This window comes from Trachemys scripta, chromosome 9 (assembly GCF_013100865.1).
Source record: "Trachemys scripta elegans isolate TJP31775 chromosome 9, CAS_Tse_1.0, whole genome shotgun sequence".
NCBI lineage: Eukaryota > Metazoa > Chordata > Testudines > Emydidae > Trachemys > Trachemys scripta.
In genome coordinates, this window is record NC_048306.1 from 61514066 (window position 1) to 61531888 (window position 17823).

The 17823-nt window shown below is 41.3% G+C and overlaps 1 protein-coding gene across 1 annotated transcript in view; it reads right to left on the minus strand.

Annotated features, from left to right (window-relative positions):
• Nucleotides 1–17823, minus strand: part of ITM2C (integral membrane protein 2C) — a 51185-nt gene that overhangs the window by 7167 nt on the left and 26195 nt on the right. Inside the window, exons 2-4 of the mRNA XM_034782010.1 lie at nucleotides 9037–9180; nucleotides 5210–5407; nucleotides 2113–2223 (exon numbers count right to left, since the gene is read on the minus strand). Of these exons, the coding sequence (XP_034637901.1) occupies nucleotides 2113–2223; nucleotides 5210–5407; nucleotides 9037–9180 (453 nt within the window). The remainder of the gene's footprint in view (nucleotides 1–2112; nucleotides 2224–5209; nucleotides 5408–9036; nucleotides 9181–17823) is intronic.

The window sequence follows — 17823 nt, forward strand, 5'->3', positions numbered from 1 at the left end:
GGCAATAAAAGGGATCCGGAGGAAAATTTGCTTGGGAGCTTTAGAACACAGACTCAAAGTTAGCTGTGCCTTTATTTGAAGATTCATTTTTCATTCATGGTGACCTTTCACTTAAGTCCTTCATCCAGTCTACATTAACTCTTCTTAACAAATCCTCTGCTCACCATCAACCCTTACTTCTACAAACCTGATAGAGGCCAATTTAAATGTGGTCAGAAAAAAATCAAGCAGTGATAGCGAGTTTTCAGACCCTAGGCCTTTAATTACCACTGGCCAAAAAACTGGTTATGTCCTTAGAGAATGAATGGGAAACAGGCCATCTTAACACAGTGCTGTGCTGCTGGACTGGCACAGTTTACTGGATCAATAAAACTCTCTTGCAATACTGCAGTATCAGTCAATTAGTGGAAGTTCTTATATGCTAACACCACAGTTCTATAAAAGTTAGGTTATTGATCCATCTGCATTAGAGGAAGAGAAAGAGACTGCATGACGAGTTCAATTACCGGCACAACTATCACGTTAGTATACAAGGATGGAGAGCAGAATTCCTCTTGTCCCCAATGTGTGGGAAAGAGACAGTCAATCTAGTTTCTTCAGTCTTTAGATTGTTATTTGTGGGAGCTAAAAAACAATTGAGCACCATTGTTCCTCAATCCCAGGACTTAATTATGAGGTAATGACATTGTTACCCATTTCTTTTCAAAGGGCTGCTTATAAGAGAAAAGACAAAAACACAGTTTTAAGCATCTCGCTGTAGGAAAAATAGAAACTCAGGAGATGCAGCTATTCTGAAGCTTTCAATATGGAACCACTTGGACTGACAGGTTCTTTGCTGGCTCATCTATATTGATCACTGCAGGGGTGCTTTGTCACAGGCATTTCAGTTCCCCTCCTCTAACTAGATGAGGGTTCTTAGATTTCTCTCTCTCTCTCTCTTTTAATCTACACAAAATGACCTGGAGAGACAAACACAGGGGACATCGAATGATAATTTAATCTCTTTACCCATTCAATCCTAGCCTATCCTGTAAGGAAGCCAATTAGTGCCTTTTTGTTGTACTGACTTTCATGTAGACATCAGTCTAGGAACCAGACTGGGATCCCCAAACTTGTTTCACAGAGATCCAAAACAGTCATCAGATAACAAGTTTTGGTCAATGATGACTTGGGCTGGACTCAAATCAGCAGACCAGAGGTAAAAGGCCATCTGGTCCAGGACCAACCTGAGCCATCCAGTTCCCTCAGTAAGGATTTTGAAAAAGAGTGAGCTTCCTGGAAGGGAGGGGGTGTTCTAACATTTATCAATCCAATAGGTCACCAAGACAGGTGCTCACCCAAAAGGGAAGGGTTTAAAGCTGGGCAAAACTAGGTCTACACTTAAAACACATGTAGGGCATCATTTTAAAGATACACGTGTGCAAATGCACATACAAGTCGAGCATTCACCCAGGCAAATGACTGATTATTCAGCTAAAACAGACATTTACACACTGATACCCGATTTGCATATAGTTTCACTCACATCTTGAACGTCAGACCTTTAATCCCGTGTGAGAAAAAGTATGTTACTGCCTCTGTAATTTAGCTATCAGTAAGGACAAACTGGCATTTTCGTTGACAGGATTTAATATTAGCTTTTCTGTTTCTCTATTGTTTTGTTATGCAGTCAATAATCCTGGGTCCTCCTTTTCCTTAGACTCTTATCAACATACATAAGCTTATCTTTTCTGTTTTTTTCTACTCTTGGGACTGGTTACATTTAGTGAAAAGAGAATATAACAGGGAAACAAACTAAACGGTCCTTGAAACCTGCTACAATTATATAATCTATAAAAGGTATCAGAGCATTTCCTTTCTGCTCTTAACAGATACAAAGTAGGGGGGATAAAAATAATCTTATACAAATCTATACATGCCTGAGTTACCACACTGTCTGCAAAAAAATAAGGTTTCAGTTAAACTCTGGAACCTTAACTGTACACAAAAATATATTCATATCTGATGCCTGTTTTCACAGGTACAGCAGTTTCTTTTCAAGGGAAAATTCTAATTGATGCACAGGAGTTATCTCAACAGAAGTCTATTAAAAAAAATAGCATCCAGACATACCTTCATATTAACCAGCAATTCCCAGAGATTGCGAGGTGGCATCACAATAGTGGTGTTCAGTTCAATGACATAGCATTTATCCAGGGCTATGTCATGATAGGCAGTCAATCCCTAGATCCAAAACAGAGAGATCTTTCTGATTAGTCCAAAGGGAGAGTGAACTAAAAATTATAAAATCCTACAAAATGGGGTGGAGTAGTGGCATCATCCACCAACAGGATCCATTAAAGTCTAAATTGATACTATTTAAAAACAAAAACAAAAAACCACCCACTTACCACAATAATCCCCTTTGGGGCAAAGCCGCAGATTCAAGTTATCTAGAAAAATGTTACTTAAAATAGACTGTCAAGGCTCCTTCCCCACTCTGAACTTTAGGGTACAGATGTGGGGGGCTGCATGAAAACTTCAAAATCCAACCCCCTTGGATCTAAAAACAAGGAAAATCAATCAGGTTCTTAAAAAGAAGGCTTTTAATTAAAGAAAAAGGTAAAAATCATCTCTGTAAAAGCAGGATGGAAAATAACTTTACAGGGTAATCAAACTTAAAGAGCCCAGAGGACCCCCCTCTAGCCTTAGGTTCAAAGTTACAGCAAACAGGGGTAAACACCCTAGCAAAAGGTACATTTACAAGTTGAGAAAACAAAGATAAAACTATCACGCCTTGCCTGGCTGTACTTACAAGTTTGAAATACGAGACACTTGTTCAGAAAGATTTGGAGAGCATGGATTGATGTCTGGTCCCTCTTAGTCCCAAGAGTGAACAACCCCCAAAACAAAGAGCACAAACAAAAACCTTCCCCCCCACCAAGATTTGAAAGAATCTTGTCCCCTTATTGGTCCTTTGGGTCAGGTGTCAGCCAGGTTACCTAAGCTTCTTAACCCTTTACAGGTAAAAGGATTTTGGAGTCTCTGGCCAGGAGGGATTTTATAGTACTGTACACAGGAGAGCTGTTACCCTTCCCTTTATAGTTATGACATAGACATTAAGTTTTTGCCTCTCTCTATAGAATCTTATCTGTCCACAGCCCTGACAACTCCTTACTACTCTTCCCTTCCATAACATCCAGCAATTAAGCCCTTAAGCACATGTGTAACTTTAAACGTGCTTACATCTACCCCTGTTCAGCAATGCACTTGAGCATTCACCAATAAAGAGCACAGAAGCTTGGCTCAGGTATACAACAAACATATTAAAGTATCCCAGGTAGGCAACACTAGCTCCTGTGGGGTTTACTAAAACTGTATCTTTCATGCCATCAAAAGAGCCTTATCTCCATGTGCAGTTACTATTTATTTAAAGCTTCACCAAAAGGTGCAGCAAACCAATGTGGCAGAAAAGAATTTTCCAATTCCTTCTTAAGGCAGAATTTAAGTGCATGCATATGTGGGTGAAGAGGGGGGTTGAGGTGGGTAGCAGTAGGATACTACGGACTACACAACCTCAGATAAGTGTTGTGTAGAAAAAAACAGATGTCAATGTCATTATGGTCCTCTGGACACTTATGGACCAGATCCTCAAGCTATTGTAAAGCAAAGCTCTAACAACATCAATGGTCCTACAGTGATTTACACCAGCTGAGGATCTGTCCCTTTATCCCTTGAGTTGTTCAGGAAGCTGCTCCTTGGATTAAGTCACCATTTAGGTAGAAGGGAATTAAAACAAAACTTGCAACACTCTGCCAATAGCTCAGCCACGAAAACAGTAACAATGTGAGTTTTAGGAAGGGCAACAGTCCCTCTCATTGTAACAGTCACCAGAAGGAAGCTGAAGATACAATACGAGGAAAGGATGGCAAAGGGGAATTGAGGATGTGTTACTGTAAAAAGGTTATTTTGAACCCTGCAAAACTAGGAATTCTGTGAAGAAAACTCAGCATGTCCTTGTGGTCCGTTATGCTATTACACACATTAGTGGAATGCAGGTGAGTGTGTGAGCAGCCTGGGTTTACACCAAGTCATTAAACTTCAGATATTTGACATCACTGCTTGTGCAGGTACCGTACCACCTGATGCATTAGCTATTTGAGCAGTACTTACATAAAAACATGAATATCAGAGGGACTCATTGGTCTCAGAGCATTCCTAAGCCTGACTTCTCCCATTACTCCACAGAACACTTCTTTATTTGGTCTCTCTCTGCACTGTGGTTTGATCTACACACTCAAGCGGGCACCGCTGAACCAAACACTTTCAAAGAGTTAGCCTTATAACTGTATGTGGGAGGATAGTGAACTGGATCATTACTGAATTTATGGGATTTAAAGAGATCCCATCTGTATAGTCTAGTCATCTGACTCATTTAACAGCAGTGGCTATGCACGGCCTTATGTGAGATACAGATTCAATGTCCAGTTATGTGCTATCTGTGCTGCTGGGGGTGGGAGTAAAGCAGAAGCAACTCACTTAAACCTCAAGAAAGAGGTTATGCAATCCAACACTTGACAGAAATCTCTGGTCAATTATGAACTGATGCCAACAGACTTGAAGGATTCCTGCCCAGTAACACTCAGCTGAAAAGATGGTGGTTGTAACAGTACCTTCAGCAGGTAAAGCAATGGAAATATTGGGGGTTCTTAGAACGCCAACAGAACCGGGAGGCACTTAAACAAGAATCCAGAGTATGCAGCTCTTACGACTATGGTCTCGATGCTATACTTAAGTCTTAAAGGTGCACTCAGAAACCAAAGCTGAGTTATGCACTCAAACTCATAACATCAAAAGTAAAAATATGACAGGTAATACATTACTTTGAGCACCAAATTAGTCTGTGGAACTCAGTGCTCAGGATATTGAGGCAAACAGGTTGGGACATTTCACATAAGGTCATATGTGGGAACAATATCACTTCTCATTCTTCAGGGCATAACATGATTACCAGCAGATGATTAGGAACATCAATGATCAGGAACAAGTTTCCTGCATGTTTTAGAACTACACAATTAGGTGATTAAAACTTTCTGTGCCTTCCTCTAAACTCCTGTTATTTCCCACAGTCAGGGGAAGGATTCTGGTGGATGATTAGTCAGCATTGGCATGGCAGCTCTTACGTTTTAACTATAATAACGAAAAACCATTGCCTACAGAAATTCCTCACCCGCTGGAAATCGTGGATTATATCTGCAGGGTCACTCCCCCCAAACTGGGGAACTGGGATGTTGATCTGCTCATAGTTCTCCTCAATGTAAATCTTCACATCCTCATGCAACTCCAACTGCCCCTTAAATGGCGAGTAGAGAGAGTCTTCGAAGAGGACCCCACAGTGGAACACGCTCTCCCGGGGAAGCTGTGGAAACTAGAACAAAGTGGAGATGGAACATACACACACACACACACCCCGTTACAAATCTCATCAAGAAACAACGCTTTGCATGGCACTGAAGGAGGGCACAAAGCAATGCCACTAAGCTTGTTTCACAGAACATATACCTGAGAGCATTTAGGAACAAGTCTGTCAACGTGTTTTATTAGTCAGGTCACTGCAGTGCAAAAACACCCCTCATTAGTAGCTGTTTTCTAGTCCTATAGATGCACCAGAGCCCTCCCACCCACCATACTAACCCAAATGGAGCACAGTTTACAGCAGTGTTATCTTCCTCCATAGAACAGTTACAGTTGCCATAAGCAGAGAGGTTCATTGTAACTGGACTTGCAGTTTGCACACTGCAAGGCACCGAAACCATTAGGAATTTTCTACTTCACTGTAGACGTGGTTTCACTCTACCTAAATTCATTACAAGCAGGCACCACTGGACCCCGTTTGTTCATTAACCCACGGCATACAAAAACAAGAGGAGGATAAAAGGATGGAGTCTGATCACCGTGACCAGATAGGCATATTGTAACCACCTGAGACCTTGCACACACAGCTTTGATGCCAGGAAGCACCACTGTCAATGTTTAATGGTCTTCTCTCTGTTATTGGATATAAACTATCCTTTGCTCTTGCATGCAGCACACAATGAAGATGTCCAATGTAAAGCCTTGAATGAATCATCTTGCACTTAGTGCTATTCAGATCACCTCCTTTTGTTCTGATAGCAGCGATACTGGATGTTGTCCTCCACCCAGTCAATAGTCAGCTTAAATGTTATGTGACAACAGGCTTTTTGTAAACCAATCCTGATGTAAAAATAACCCCAGCAACTGCATCTATGGGTAAGATGTGAAAAAATGGCCAGAAAATTGTCACAGGGTTTAAAGCTCATTTATAAAGACAGGTGGAGATAACTTATTTGTATACCTGAAAATGCAGATTAGAAATTAATTTTGCAGCAAAGAAATTTATTGAGCAAGGGGGCATATAGAAGACTAAATTGCTGAGTGGATAAAAGCTGGACACACAGATCCTGCAGTCCTCAGAGAATTAATTTGGTAACAGCTGTTCAATAGACAGCAGTCCTCACCATAAAGCCCTTATACAGCTATGACTGGGTGTATTTTTGGCTAAAAATTCAGCTAGCAAGAAAGCTATGCAGTCTGCCTCTTAAAATGAGGGCAAGGGTTTTTCTTTTTTAAACAAAGTATGTAAATTCAGTGCTTATGAAAATAGTTGGGGGAGGGGAAATCCTCCTTTCTGCTTCAGCACAAGCACAGAATGTACAGAATTCCCCACAAGAGCTCCATCAATGCACTTCAGTCTGGAGTCTCCTTTGAGCAGAAATCATCAATCACACACAGATCTGGCTTCTTATTTTATATGGACAACTTAGATTGTGACTCGAGTGGGGATCTGAACCGGGGTCTGGGTCTCTAATCTACTGCAACTTCCCCTCACCCTCCCTTGTTGAGCTTCTCACCCTTATCCAGCCATTGCTCAGTCTCTTGAGCCATCACCTCTGTCCTTTCTTCCATGCCACTTCTTATGTGTGGTCTGACCCACCTGAGTTATCCACAAGGCTCTGCCCCCTCAGCTTTTAAGATCTCTTTCTCAAAATCCCACTATGAATATGCTGCCTACAATGACTAGATGATTTGTACAGAAAAATCCCTTTGTTGTTCCTCTTCCTTGACTTCCCTTTACTTGTCATTAACTGTGACTCCTCAGGGCAGGGGCCATCCCTTCTTGTATATTTGGAAAGTACTTTGTACATCAGGGCACTACCACAAGCAGCAGCAACTGGCCACCAATGGGGTAGAAATTTTCAAGTCAAGATCGAAACAGCTGGCAGGTTTTGCCCTAGAACTGTGACTATAAATAAGCTACATTCCCTCCTTCCCCAAAGCAACTGAATTCTAGTTGGCCCACCCAGCACACAGATCCTAAAAGTCACCAAAAGTTATATTTTACAAGTTATATTTTCAACAAAAGAATATGATTAATTCGTCATCCTCAAACATTTCTAGGGAATCATTAGATAACACTAATTGAATAGAAGGGTTTAGTTTAAATTACCTCTGCCACAATATAGAAGAGCTGAACAGTCAAGAAGTTTCAGAAAGATCCCAGCTTTCATATTAAATAGCATTATATTGGGAAGCAGTGTGGCCAAATGGTTAGAGCACTCAACTGAGACTCCGGAGGTCTGAGTTCTAATCCAAGTTCTGTCACTACACTGCTGAAAGACCCTGACCAGGTCATTTCACATGTCTATGCCTGGTTCCCTTGTCTATTTAGATTTAAGCTCTTTGAGGCAGGCACTGTCTCTCTCACTACATATCTATAAAGTGCATGGCACAATAGGGCCCTTAGGCATTAGTGTAATATAAATAATACACCAATCTCTTTCTAGAGTTGAGGGCAATCTGACCCACATAACAGAAAACAATTCCCCCCCCCCCCCCCGGATGCATTTTTAAAGGGGCCCTCACGTGTATATTCTTTGAAGTGTATTGAACAGCTGCTGTTTAACTGCTGCGTACTTAGACTAAGAAGGAGGCACCTAACAGAAGGCACCTAATTCAACTAGACTTGGGCACCTAACTCCTGCAGGCTTCATGGAAAACCCACACTGATTTTCCAATAGCATTTCCCATTGTGCTTTAGTAGTATATTTACTATGTGTACTGCAGTAGGGCCAGAAACCCGAGTCCCATTGTGCTAGATACTAAAAAAACAGATCACAAAGAAACAGTCTCTTAAGCTCTGTGTTCTTTCCAACCACTTCTGCTCCCTCCTGGCAAAACACTCTTTAAAAATAGTTTATGACTAAGACCAGTAAAGTTATGTTTGTGACATAGGAGTGACAGGACATTTACATATACCCTGGAAAAACAAAAGGCTTCTGGACTGTGTATTCCTGCTATTCCATATACAGGTCAGATTGTATAGAGCCATATTCATTTTGTGTCCACCCAAGTCAGTGCATTTGTAGGTGTGGACGCACACACAGCCCAACAGGAATCGGCAAAAGCCATGTGCATTTGCATATAAGCCCAGACTAGCTTCATATATTTGCCTATGCATCTACTTTGCACATGCACAATCACATGCAGACAAATGCACGTGAATCTACTTGCTGGAAATCAGTCTCAATTTTGAAAGTAATCTTAAAGCAACTTCATGTATAAAAGACATGTACTGCTCCTGCTTTGTGTGTACTGAATGATGCAATGGGCTATATCAAATGTAACTGCTAATCACAAGACAGGGATATGGATAGCTTAAGCAAAGCCAGTTACATTGTGACATAGTATAGAAAAATCAAAGAGAAATTGTCCTAATGTTTTATGCTGCAAGAAAAAGTTGTTGGTTTTGGAAAGTTTTCATGTACTCTTCAGAGCAGGGACTGTCTCTTATTGTGTATCTGTGCAGTGCCTAGTGCAAAATGGGGCCCTGATCTAGGCTGGGACAGGTAGGTGCTACAATAAAAAAGGTTTGTTTGTTTTTTAAATAAATGAGGCAGGTGTTGTGGCTGCTTAAATTTATTTGGGGGGGAGGAAGGGGGGAGGCAGGAGAACTGGAATTTTCAGATTGTATAGTACCTGGGTAATGAAGAAATATCTGTAGACATACATGGATGCAAACACAAGGCCCAGGAGCAAAACAATGAGGCCCATAGTCAAGTAGCATAACCCACTGAGAGACGACCTCCTTGTTTGCATTGGGAGAGGCTGCTCCTCCTCCTCCTGTGGAAAAAAAAAAGAACAAAAACATTAGTCAGATGCGGTAGGAGGAGATCGGAAGAGCAACAACATGTTGTTTAAAGCCCACTCATGGTAATATGAAGCACAGCTAATAAATGCATATCGGGGTCTTTCAAGGTAATCTCACATGGGTATCCTGGGAACCTTATGTGACAATATCATTCCAGTAGGGATGACAAGGACACATTTCATACCTTTTCATTATATTATATTATATATATATATATATATATATATATATATATATATACATACATACATACATACACACACACACACACACTACTCTCAGCAAGCTGGCCAGATTCCAGAGATTCACCTTTTTTTTTTTATTTCTGATAAGTCTCAACAACAAAGCAAACAGGAAAATTATATAACTAGAAGTTATGAAATAAAATGCCTGATAAATATAAATGCATTTCTCCCATATCTGTGCACAAATTCCTTTTAAAAAATATGAATATCAACAGAAGAGCTGAATTTTTCAAGGACAGTCCTTGGAGTAAATAAAATAGAGGACAGGGATACGCTTGTTTTAAAGAGCTGCCTAATGATAGGGGTGCAATGATTTTATCAACCATCTGTGTTCAAAACATTACCCTAGCTCCCATGTATCATATTCCAACACACCTTTAACACACACTCAAGGTACATGGGGCTTGGAACAAAAGAGAAAAGAGTTTGGAAGGGAAATAAACTCATGTTTCAGGGCATTAGTCAATCTCTGACAGAGGTCGGAATAAACTTTCCCTAAGTATAGATTATTCAATAATTTCCCACTTCAGGGACTTTAGCACTTTCCTGTGAAGCAGCTGGCTCTGGCCACTGTTGGACACAGGATATTTGACCTGATGGACCAATGTTCTGATCTTTTATGACCTCTCACCCCCGCCAAAAAAATAATCTCTAGAACATTAAGATTGGGGACATAAGGACACTCTAGGATCCTGGCACAGGTGGATGAAAATTGACAGGCAGGTTTAGAGGTGCTCAGATTTCCAAAAGGAGGAATGTAAAGCTACATTCCAGCAAAACAAGCAGATAATGCAGATTGGAACTGCGCACACGCTTTATTTGTGAGAAGGAAGGATGGAATCTCTCAACAGAAATAATAACTGATCCCAAGCACTTAAAAAAGGACCGACTTTGGTTGGCCTGAAGAGTGTTACAACTTACAGGGCAATACTCGAGATATCTTTTTTTTTTAATAAAAATCTAGCCCCTTTTTGTATCTAGAACCTAGACAAAATAAATTATGCTCCGTGCTCCAGGGCTGGTTGTGCAGAAGAATGACCAAAATCCTATTGACAAGTATGTGCCAGCATTTTATATTCGCTCACACGTTGTTTACAATCTTGTTTTATGCACAGTGTCATGTTAACTTCAAGATCCATTACAAATCCAAAGGAAAAAGGTGAGATTTACCAAACAGTAATTAGAGGGATGATTAGCCATGCAAACAGAGGAGTTGCTTCTTCTTTTGTATGGCTCATGTAGAGCACCAACTACAATTTCATCTGCAGTTGATTAAGCTAGATGGCTACATCAGGAGTAGCAGAATTTATTGCAGAGATGAACAAGATGTCTGCGGAAGGTCAAACCCAGGAACCTTCTATGTGGGATCCAGCACAAGGTGCTTATTTTTAAAGTCTTGTTTAGCCCAATCTGCTTTCCAAGCCTTAAGTTCTGCAAGTCTTTCTGGGAACATTCACTTAGCCTCATGCAATCAGGCTATGATCAGAAGGTGGCTTGGAAAGCAGATTGGACTAAAAAAGCCACCGGTAAGAGCTGTCCAAGTTCCCTTCTTCCCCACCAGAGAAATAAAAAGCATTTTGACTTTGACTTGAGACCTACCCCCTCCCCTTCCTCCACTACTGAACTGCAGTAGAATGATCCCAAGCCTTGAACCCATAGATCTTCCTTCCCCAAAGGCAAAAGTGGTCTTCCTGGGCAAAACCTTTATAGGCCTGGATAGCAGCCCTCTATCTTAGTTGAAGTCAGTGGGGCAGATTCTCTGGCTCACTCTGTTCCCTTTGTTCTGCTCAGGCAGGCTGCCCGTTCCTAGCTGAAAATTCTCTTGGTATAGCATAGGCCAAATGAGATGTAGAGACAGTGTTGCCAGTTCCTACACCATCCTCCCCACAACCTTCAGTGCAGAGGGGCAGGTCAGGAAGAAAAGGAGGACAGTTACTATCTGGTGTATGTTAGAGTAGCCTCTAGGCTGCACTAACTTGTCTCCAGGAAAACATCTGGCCAGAGAATTAGGGAACTGTCATCGGCTCTGACAGTCCCACCTCTACCATGCCAGTCAGCAAATAATCTGACCCTACACTGTTAACCTCATTTTTATACAACTTCACTGCATGATTAATTCCCAGCTGACACGGATCAGACAGATTTTCTACTTTTTTATTATTATTATTCAGACAGGTATATCTGCAAAGACAAGAATGTGAGGGGCATCAGAAGAACTGCAAACCCCAACCACCTCCAGGAGAAGCTAACCTAAATTTGTTTTCCCCACTTGCTTGCACAACACATATAACTTCGCAATACATTGCCAACTCCCAAAGCTGTGGGATTAGTGTATAATCAATTCTTCACTGATTCTTCATCAAAAGAGTAAAGAAGTTGAAGAAAATTTAAGCTCTCTCCCATCACAAAATGAGCAGTTCAAAGCAGTGACTATTCAAAACCAATCACATTTATAAAGGAAGTTAAGGGATCTCTACCAGCAATGCTGAGGTGGGAAAATCATGCTACATGGCAACGGCCTTGAAAAAACAGACTTTGCTGAATATTAGTGCTCACAGACATGATGCAGAGAGATTGAGGGTGGATTAAAAAAAAATGGTGGTCCTGCTACTAAAACTCGAGCAACAACAGCCAAGAAAAATGTTAACACTTATGAGTGAATTACTTGAAACGAGTGCCAGGTTCCTGTAAGAGATAATGCATCCACAGCTTTCTCAGCAAGTTGCCTCATGTGGATGCTAACACTGCATGGAGAGGATGAGCTGGGATGTGAGCATTTGGAGAGGATTCAGAAATATCAAAGCACATAAAACTTTAACTTAAAGAGTGTTTTCACGTGAAAAACAATTGAACTGGGCAAATTCCCCTCATTTGCCTTTTCATAGTGCAGCGAAAATAGACTTGTTCCATGAGAGGAACAGTATAGCAGGCTGCTCTCTCTAGCACAGAGGTGGGCAAACTACGGCTCGCGGAATCGTCCTGCCCAACCCCTGAGCTCCCGACCGGGGAGGCTAGCCCCTGGCCCCTCCCCCGCAGAGCCATGCCACCACGTGGGCAGCGCTCTGGGCAGTGGAACTGCGTGCTCCTGCACAACCGGCACGGCAACCAGACATGCTGCTCTGCAGGCTTTGCTCGGCGTGGTAAGTGGGCTGGGGGGTTGTATAAGGGGCAGGGGTCCCAAGGGGCAGTCAGCGGTTGAATGAGACGGTGGTTCGGGGCGGGGGGTCAGGGGACGGGGAACAGGGGGGTTGGATAGGGGGTGGAGTCCCAGGGGGCCTGTCAGGGGACGGGGGTGTGGGTGGGGTATGGGCAGTCAGGGGACTGGGAGCAGGGGGGTTGGATAGGGGCAGGGATCCCGGGAGGGGGCAGTTCGGGAACAAGGAGCAGGGGGGGTTGGATGGGTCGGGAGTTTTGAGGGGGGCAGTCAGGGAGTGGGAAGTGGGAGGGGGTGGATAGGGGGCGGGGGCCAGGCTGTTTGGGGAAGCACAGCCTTCCCTACACGGCTCTCCATCCAGTTTTGCAACCCCAGTGTGGCCCTCGGACCAAAAAGTTTGCCCACCCCGCTCTAGCACACAACACAAAATGGAATTCTGATCTCTGCAAAGTATCCCTGTGGCAAGATAAAAATGCTTGGAATTTTGCAGAAGGGGAAAAAACAAAAACAAAAAAAACTAGCTTGAGTCAGGAAAAGCAAAGAACCCATGAAAGAGTAAAGCCAGAGAGTAAATGAAGAAAGTTAAGGGTACGCGAGGAAAGAAACTGACTCACCAGCAGTCATGTTCTAGTGGAGCAAGGCTCAGTCAGCAAAGTTAAAGATGCTGCCTTTCAAGTGCAGGAGAACTATTAACCATGACAAAATACATTTTAAAGATCACTTGCCCGACCGATCACCTCAGCCCAGCAGATTAAAAACTTGCAAGGTGAGAAGTAGCATTTGTCACCATGAACAAACTGACACTTATTTGCTTTTAAATTACAATCTGCATTTGAGCCTCTGGGCCAGAGGCAGAGTCACTTATAAGGCCTGGTCCACACTAACCCCCCACTTCGAACTAAGATACGTAACTTCAGCTACGTGAATAACGTAGCTGAAGTCAAAGTACCTTAGTTCGAACTTACCGCGGGTCCAGATGTGGCAGGCAGGCTCCCCCATCAACTCCGCATACTCCTCTCGCGGAGCAGGAGTACCGGCGTTGACGGCGAGCACTTCCGGGATTGATCCGAGATCGATTTATTGCGTCTAGACAAGACGTGATAAATCGATCCCAGAAGATCGATTGCTTACCGCCGGACCCGGCGGTAAGTATAGACCTACCCTAAGACACACAGAATGGAAGCTCTTGGAAAAACTGGTGTACAACCTGCTTTAACCACATTTTTAAACTTTAGAAAAAGCATCCACATCTGCTATTGGGCTGTCACACTACTAGAGTCACAAGGTATGTATGTTCTCAGTAACATCGCTACTTCCCGTATTACAAACGAAAATTGCCCATTAGACTCTTTAAACAAATTCATCGCAGTTGATTCATTAACAGCTTCTTGCCCTGAGAATGTTTGACACCCTAACATGGAAGCAGTTTTTCCTTAACTAATCTTAATAAGAAAATCAGTCCATCTCAGAATTAGACACAGCACATATCTCAAAGGGAACCAGTACACCATTGGGAAGCCCAGTAACATCATACTCACAGTATTCTTTACTGAAGTTTTGCAGGGCTAGCATCCTCCCCACCTTTCATAGTTCTAGCATTGGGAAGCATTTTTTTAAATAAAATATAAAAAGGTCTTCCAGAAAAAGAACCACGCTCTTGGGAGGTCAATATTATAACTCGACAAGGTTAAAAATGTGTCTCAATATTTTGTGTGCAAATTTCTGTTCATCAAGATCTATTTTGCTGAATCATGTAGGACATCAGACCAGATGCTGCTCATTAGCTCAAGCCCAAGAGCAGTCTGAGGGGAAAGTGTGACCTAGGGGCAGCAAGAGAAGGGCCTTGAGGGAGAAAGCTTCCGAACAAGCCAAGCTCAGGAGAAAGCTGAGACTGAGAGTCAGCTTAATGGAAAGGCAAACCACAGGAAGGGGACAAGAGTTGGACACTAACCCAGAACATGGCTACACTCAGGGCCGGCTCTAGGTTTTTTGCTGCCCCAAGCAAAAAAATTTTTGGCTTTTACATGTTTGCACTTTGCAGTTTTGTTTTGACTGTTTACAATTTTAAAAAAATGAAAACAGAGAAGTTGTAGTTAGTGAAATAAAACAATTTCCTAGTAGTGTAATTTTAACATTTAAATTTTAACAAAAACACAATTACAAACAATTTGAGTTCAACTATACACTGTAATGAAAAACGTTAGTGTCTTCCAGTTCCTCATAAATTAAAAAAAAATGTATATGAACTGAATTTTTTTGGTTTTTATACTTGCATAGTCTTTTAATAAGTCAGTGAAATCTAAATTTTTTGCAATAGTACTTTCAATTGAAATTAATGCCAGTCCTGACATACGATTTTGAGACATGGTGGACCTCAAATAATTTTTTAGTAATTTCAGTTTTGAGAAACTGCGCTCACCAGAAGCCACTGATACTGGTAATGTTAAAAGAATGTGTAATGCTATAGCAGTGTTTGGAGTGAATAAATCATTTCTTGCTATAAATTCTAATACTTTTAGAGGAGAAGTTTTAGGACTTATTAGCTCAGATAAAGCTATTAATTCATCATACAATTCTACTGCATCAATGTCAGCAGCATTATCAGTACTGAGCGCTAAATGTAGGTCTTGGCACTGCTTCATGAGGTCTTCTTTGGAAAACTGATTTTTAATATTTCCAATATAGTATACAAATTCGAAATTTTCACAATGACCATGCAACTGACAAAATCTTTCTTCAATGGAAGTTATAGCTACATCCAAAATACAACAGAAACATTCAACTTTAAACCTTTTGTTTGGATCGAGAATAGGATCATCATGACCCTCATAACAAAACTGTCTTGTTTTTTCCAGAGGACGAATTAATTTTTGAAGTGCAAAGGTTGGTTCAAAATCAAGATCCTCTGCTATTGTTGCCTCTTTGAGGGTTTCTTCAAATCCTTCATCTGAACGTTTTTTTTTTAATAAAACGCGGGAATATTTAAAATCATCTTTGCCTCGGATATGTCTATGGTTATGTTCTACATAACTTTGCTGGTCAAATTAATTTGATTTAGAATATTGTGCCAAATAACCATGCAACATGAAAACTGAAACTGCATCATTTTCTGAGCCAATGTTTCAGCTTCGTGTCGAAATGAAGGATCATATGACAAGTCCTGGCTTATTTCGAATAGTGCATTGTAAATCTCTCCTGATGAATATCGGAATGGTCTAATAGCTTCTATTCTGCTTTCCCATCTAGTTTGACTCAGAGGTTTAAGTGTGAGTTTTTGTTCAAGATGCTTCTTCAAGACTGCCCAACGGAGTGTGGAAGCACTAAAAAAGTTGTAAATTGCTTGCACTGTGGTAAAATATGAAACGGCATCTTTAGATGATTTGACGGCATCACTGACAACCAGATTGAGTGAATGCGCATGGCAAGGAATGAAAAAAGCTCGATTGTTTAAATTCAATATTCTTTGCTGTACACCTGCATGTCATCCTCGCACGTTTGAGCCGTTATCGTATCCTTGGCCGCGCATATTTTCTAAAGGTATTCAATAGTGTTCCAATCTCTGTAGAATTATATCTGTGAGGGCTTTCCCAGTAGTTTCATTCACTGGTATAAATTCTAGAAAGTGTTCACAAATTTTCACTTCTGCATTTTCATCAATTTTCAGAAATCTTAAAACTATTGACATTTGCTCGGTTTTGCTCAGATCTTGAGTACAATCAACTATAATTGAGTAATATTTGGCATGTTTCAAATTTGATAAAATTTCATTACGCACTCCATTAGAAATTAATTCTATTATCTCATTTTGTGTATTTTTACCCAAATAATGGGTGTGGATCTTTCCATCTTTCACTCTTCGTACATGCTCAGCCATAACATTATCAAATTTTGCCAATAACTCAACCAATTTTAAGAAATTTCCATTGTTATTCTCATATAAAATATCCGAGGATCCATGGAATGCGAGGCACTGTTTGGCTAGGAAATTAATGATTGCCAGTAAACGTTCCAACACTGCTTGCCAACGTAGAATTTCTGAATTTAGTTGACGTTGCTGTACCGCATCGATTGCTGTACCGGTACGTAATCTGTTTGACAGCTCAATCCAATTTGTCAATGAGCGTAAATAATTTTTTGATGTTTCATGTTCTTTTAAATGCTGATGCAAATTTCGCCAGTCATTAAAACCTGCAGTTGCCAGAAAAATGTCCAAGTTACAGAACAGTTTGCAGCAAAAACAAAAAACTACATCTTTGGTCTGTGAATACACTAACCACGATCTATTAATTTGTTCCCCATTTTTTGTTTTTTTCTTCATACTGGATGGCATAAATCGACGATTCGACTCATTAAATGGATATTCAAATGTAGAATCTAGTTTTTTCACAATAATAATTCGCAATGTATCAGCAATTATTGTCGGCCATGTACTTGGATCCAATCCTATGTCAGTCTCTCCACCTTCCAATAATTGTTCTTCAATTTTAGATTTGGATAACAGTTCTTCATTTCTGGACTCTTCAGCTGAAGTAGTAAATCTTTGGATGGATTGCGATTGTTCATCTTTATGAGTTAGTGAAGATAATCTTTGGTCAGATTGTTGTTCATCTTTATCAGTTGATAAAGATAATCTTTGGATCGATCGGTCTTCATCAGTTGATGAATAATCACCTTCAATGCATTGCTTAGAGTTTTCTCCTTGATTGTAGACTTTTTTAAAATACTTTTTTGAAGTACGAGATAGTTTTTCTAATTCTTTTTGCCGTTTCTCTTTGTTGCCGGTAGGCAGCACCAGAAAGTCGTTTTCGTTTGTGTCCCGGCATTTTAGCCCTATAACCACCGGCACTGATGCGAAATGGAAATTAGCGAGAATGGCGTTGATAGGGCAGCACAGTACACACACGTAATCGTGATTTGAGTGACCGTGTCACAACGTGACATGATATTTTTCACGTCACACTCCTATTGCACTACTGTACTTGCAGTAGGTAAGGCACTAGTCATTGGGGCGAGAGAGCTCCCCACGAGCTTGGATACACACTGGACCCAGCCCTACTGGCGCCCAGCTGGAAGCCCGAGGGGCATGCAATGGAGAGAGCTCTGTGGCTGGAGGAGCCAAGGAAGAGATGCTGCCCCTCTCTGCCAGGTCGCTCGCCCCCTGTAAGAGAGGAGGCAGAAGGAGACTCCAGGCACTGGAGTGCTGTGAGTAGCTGGGG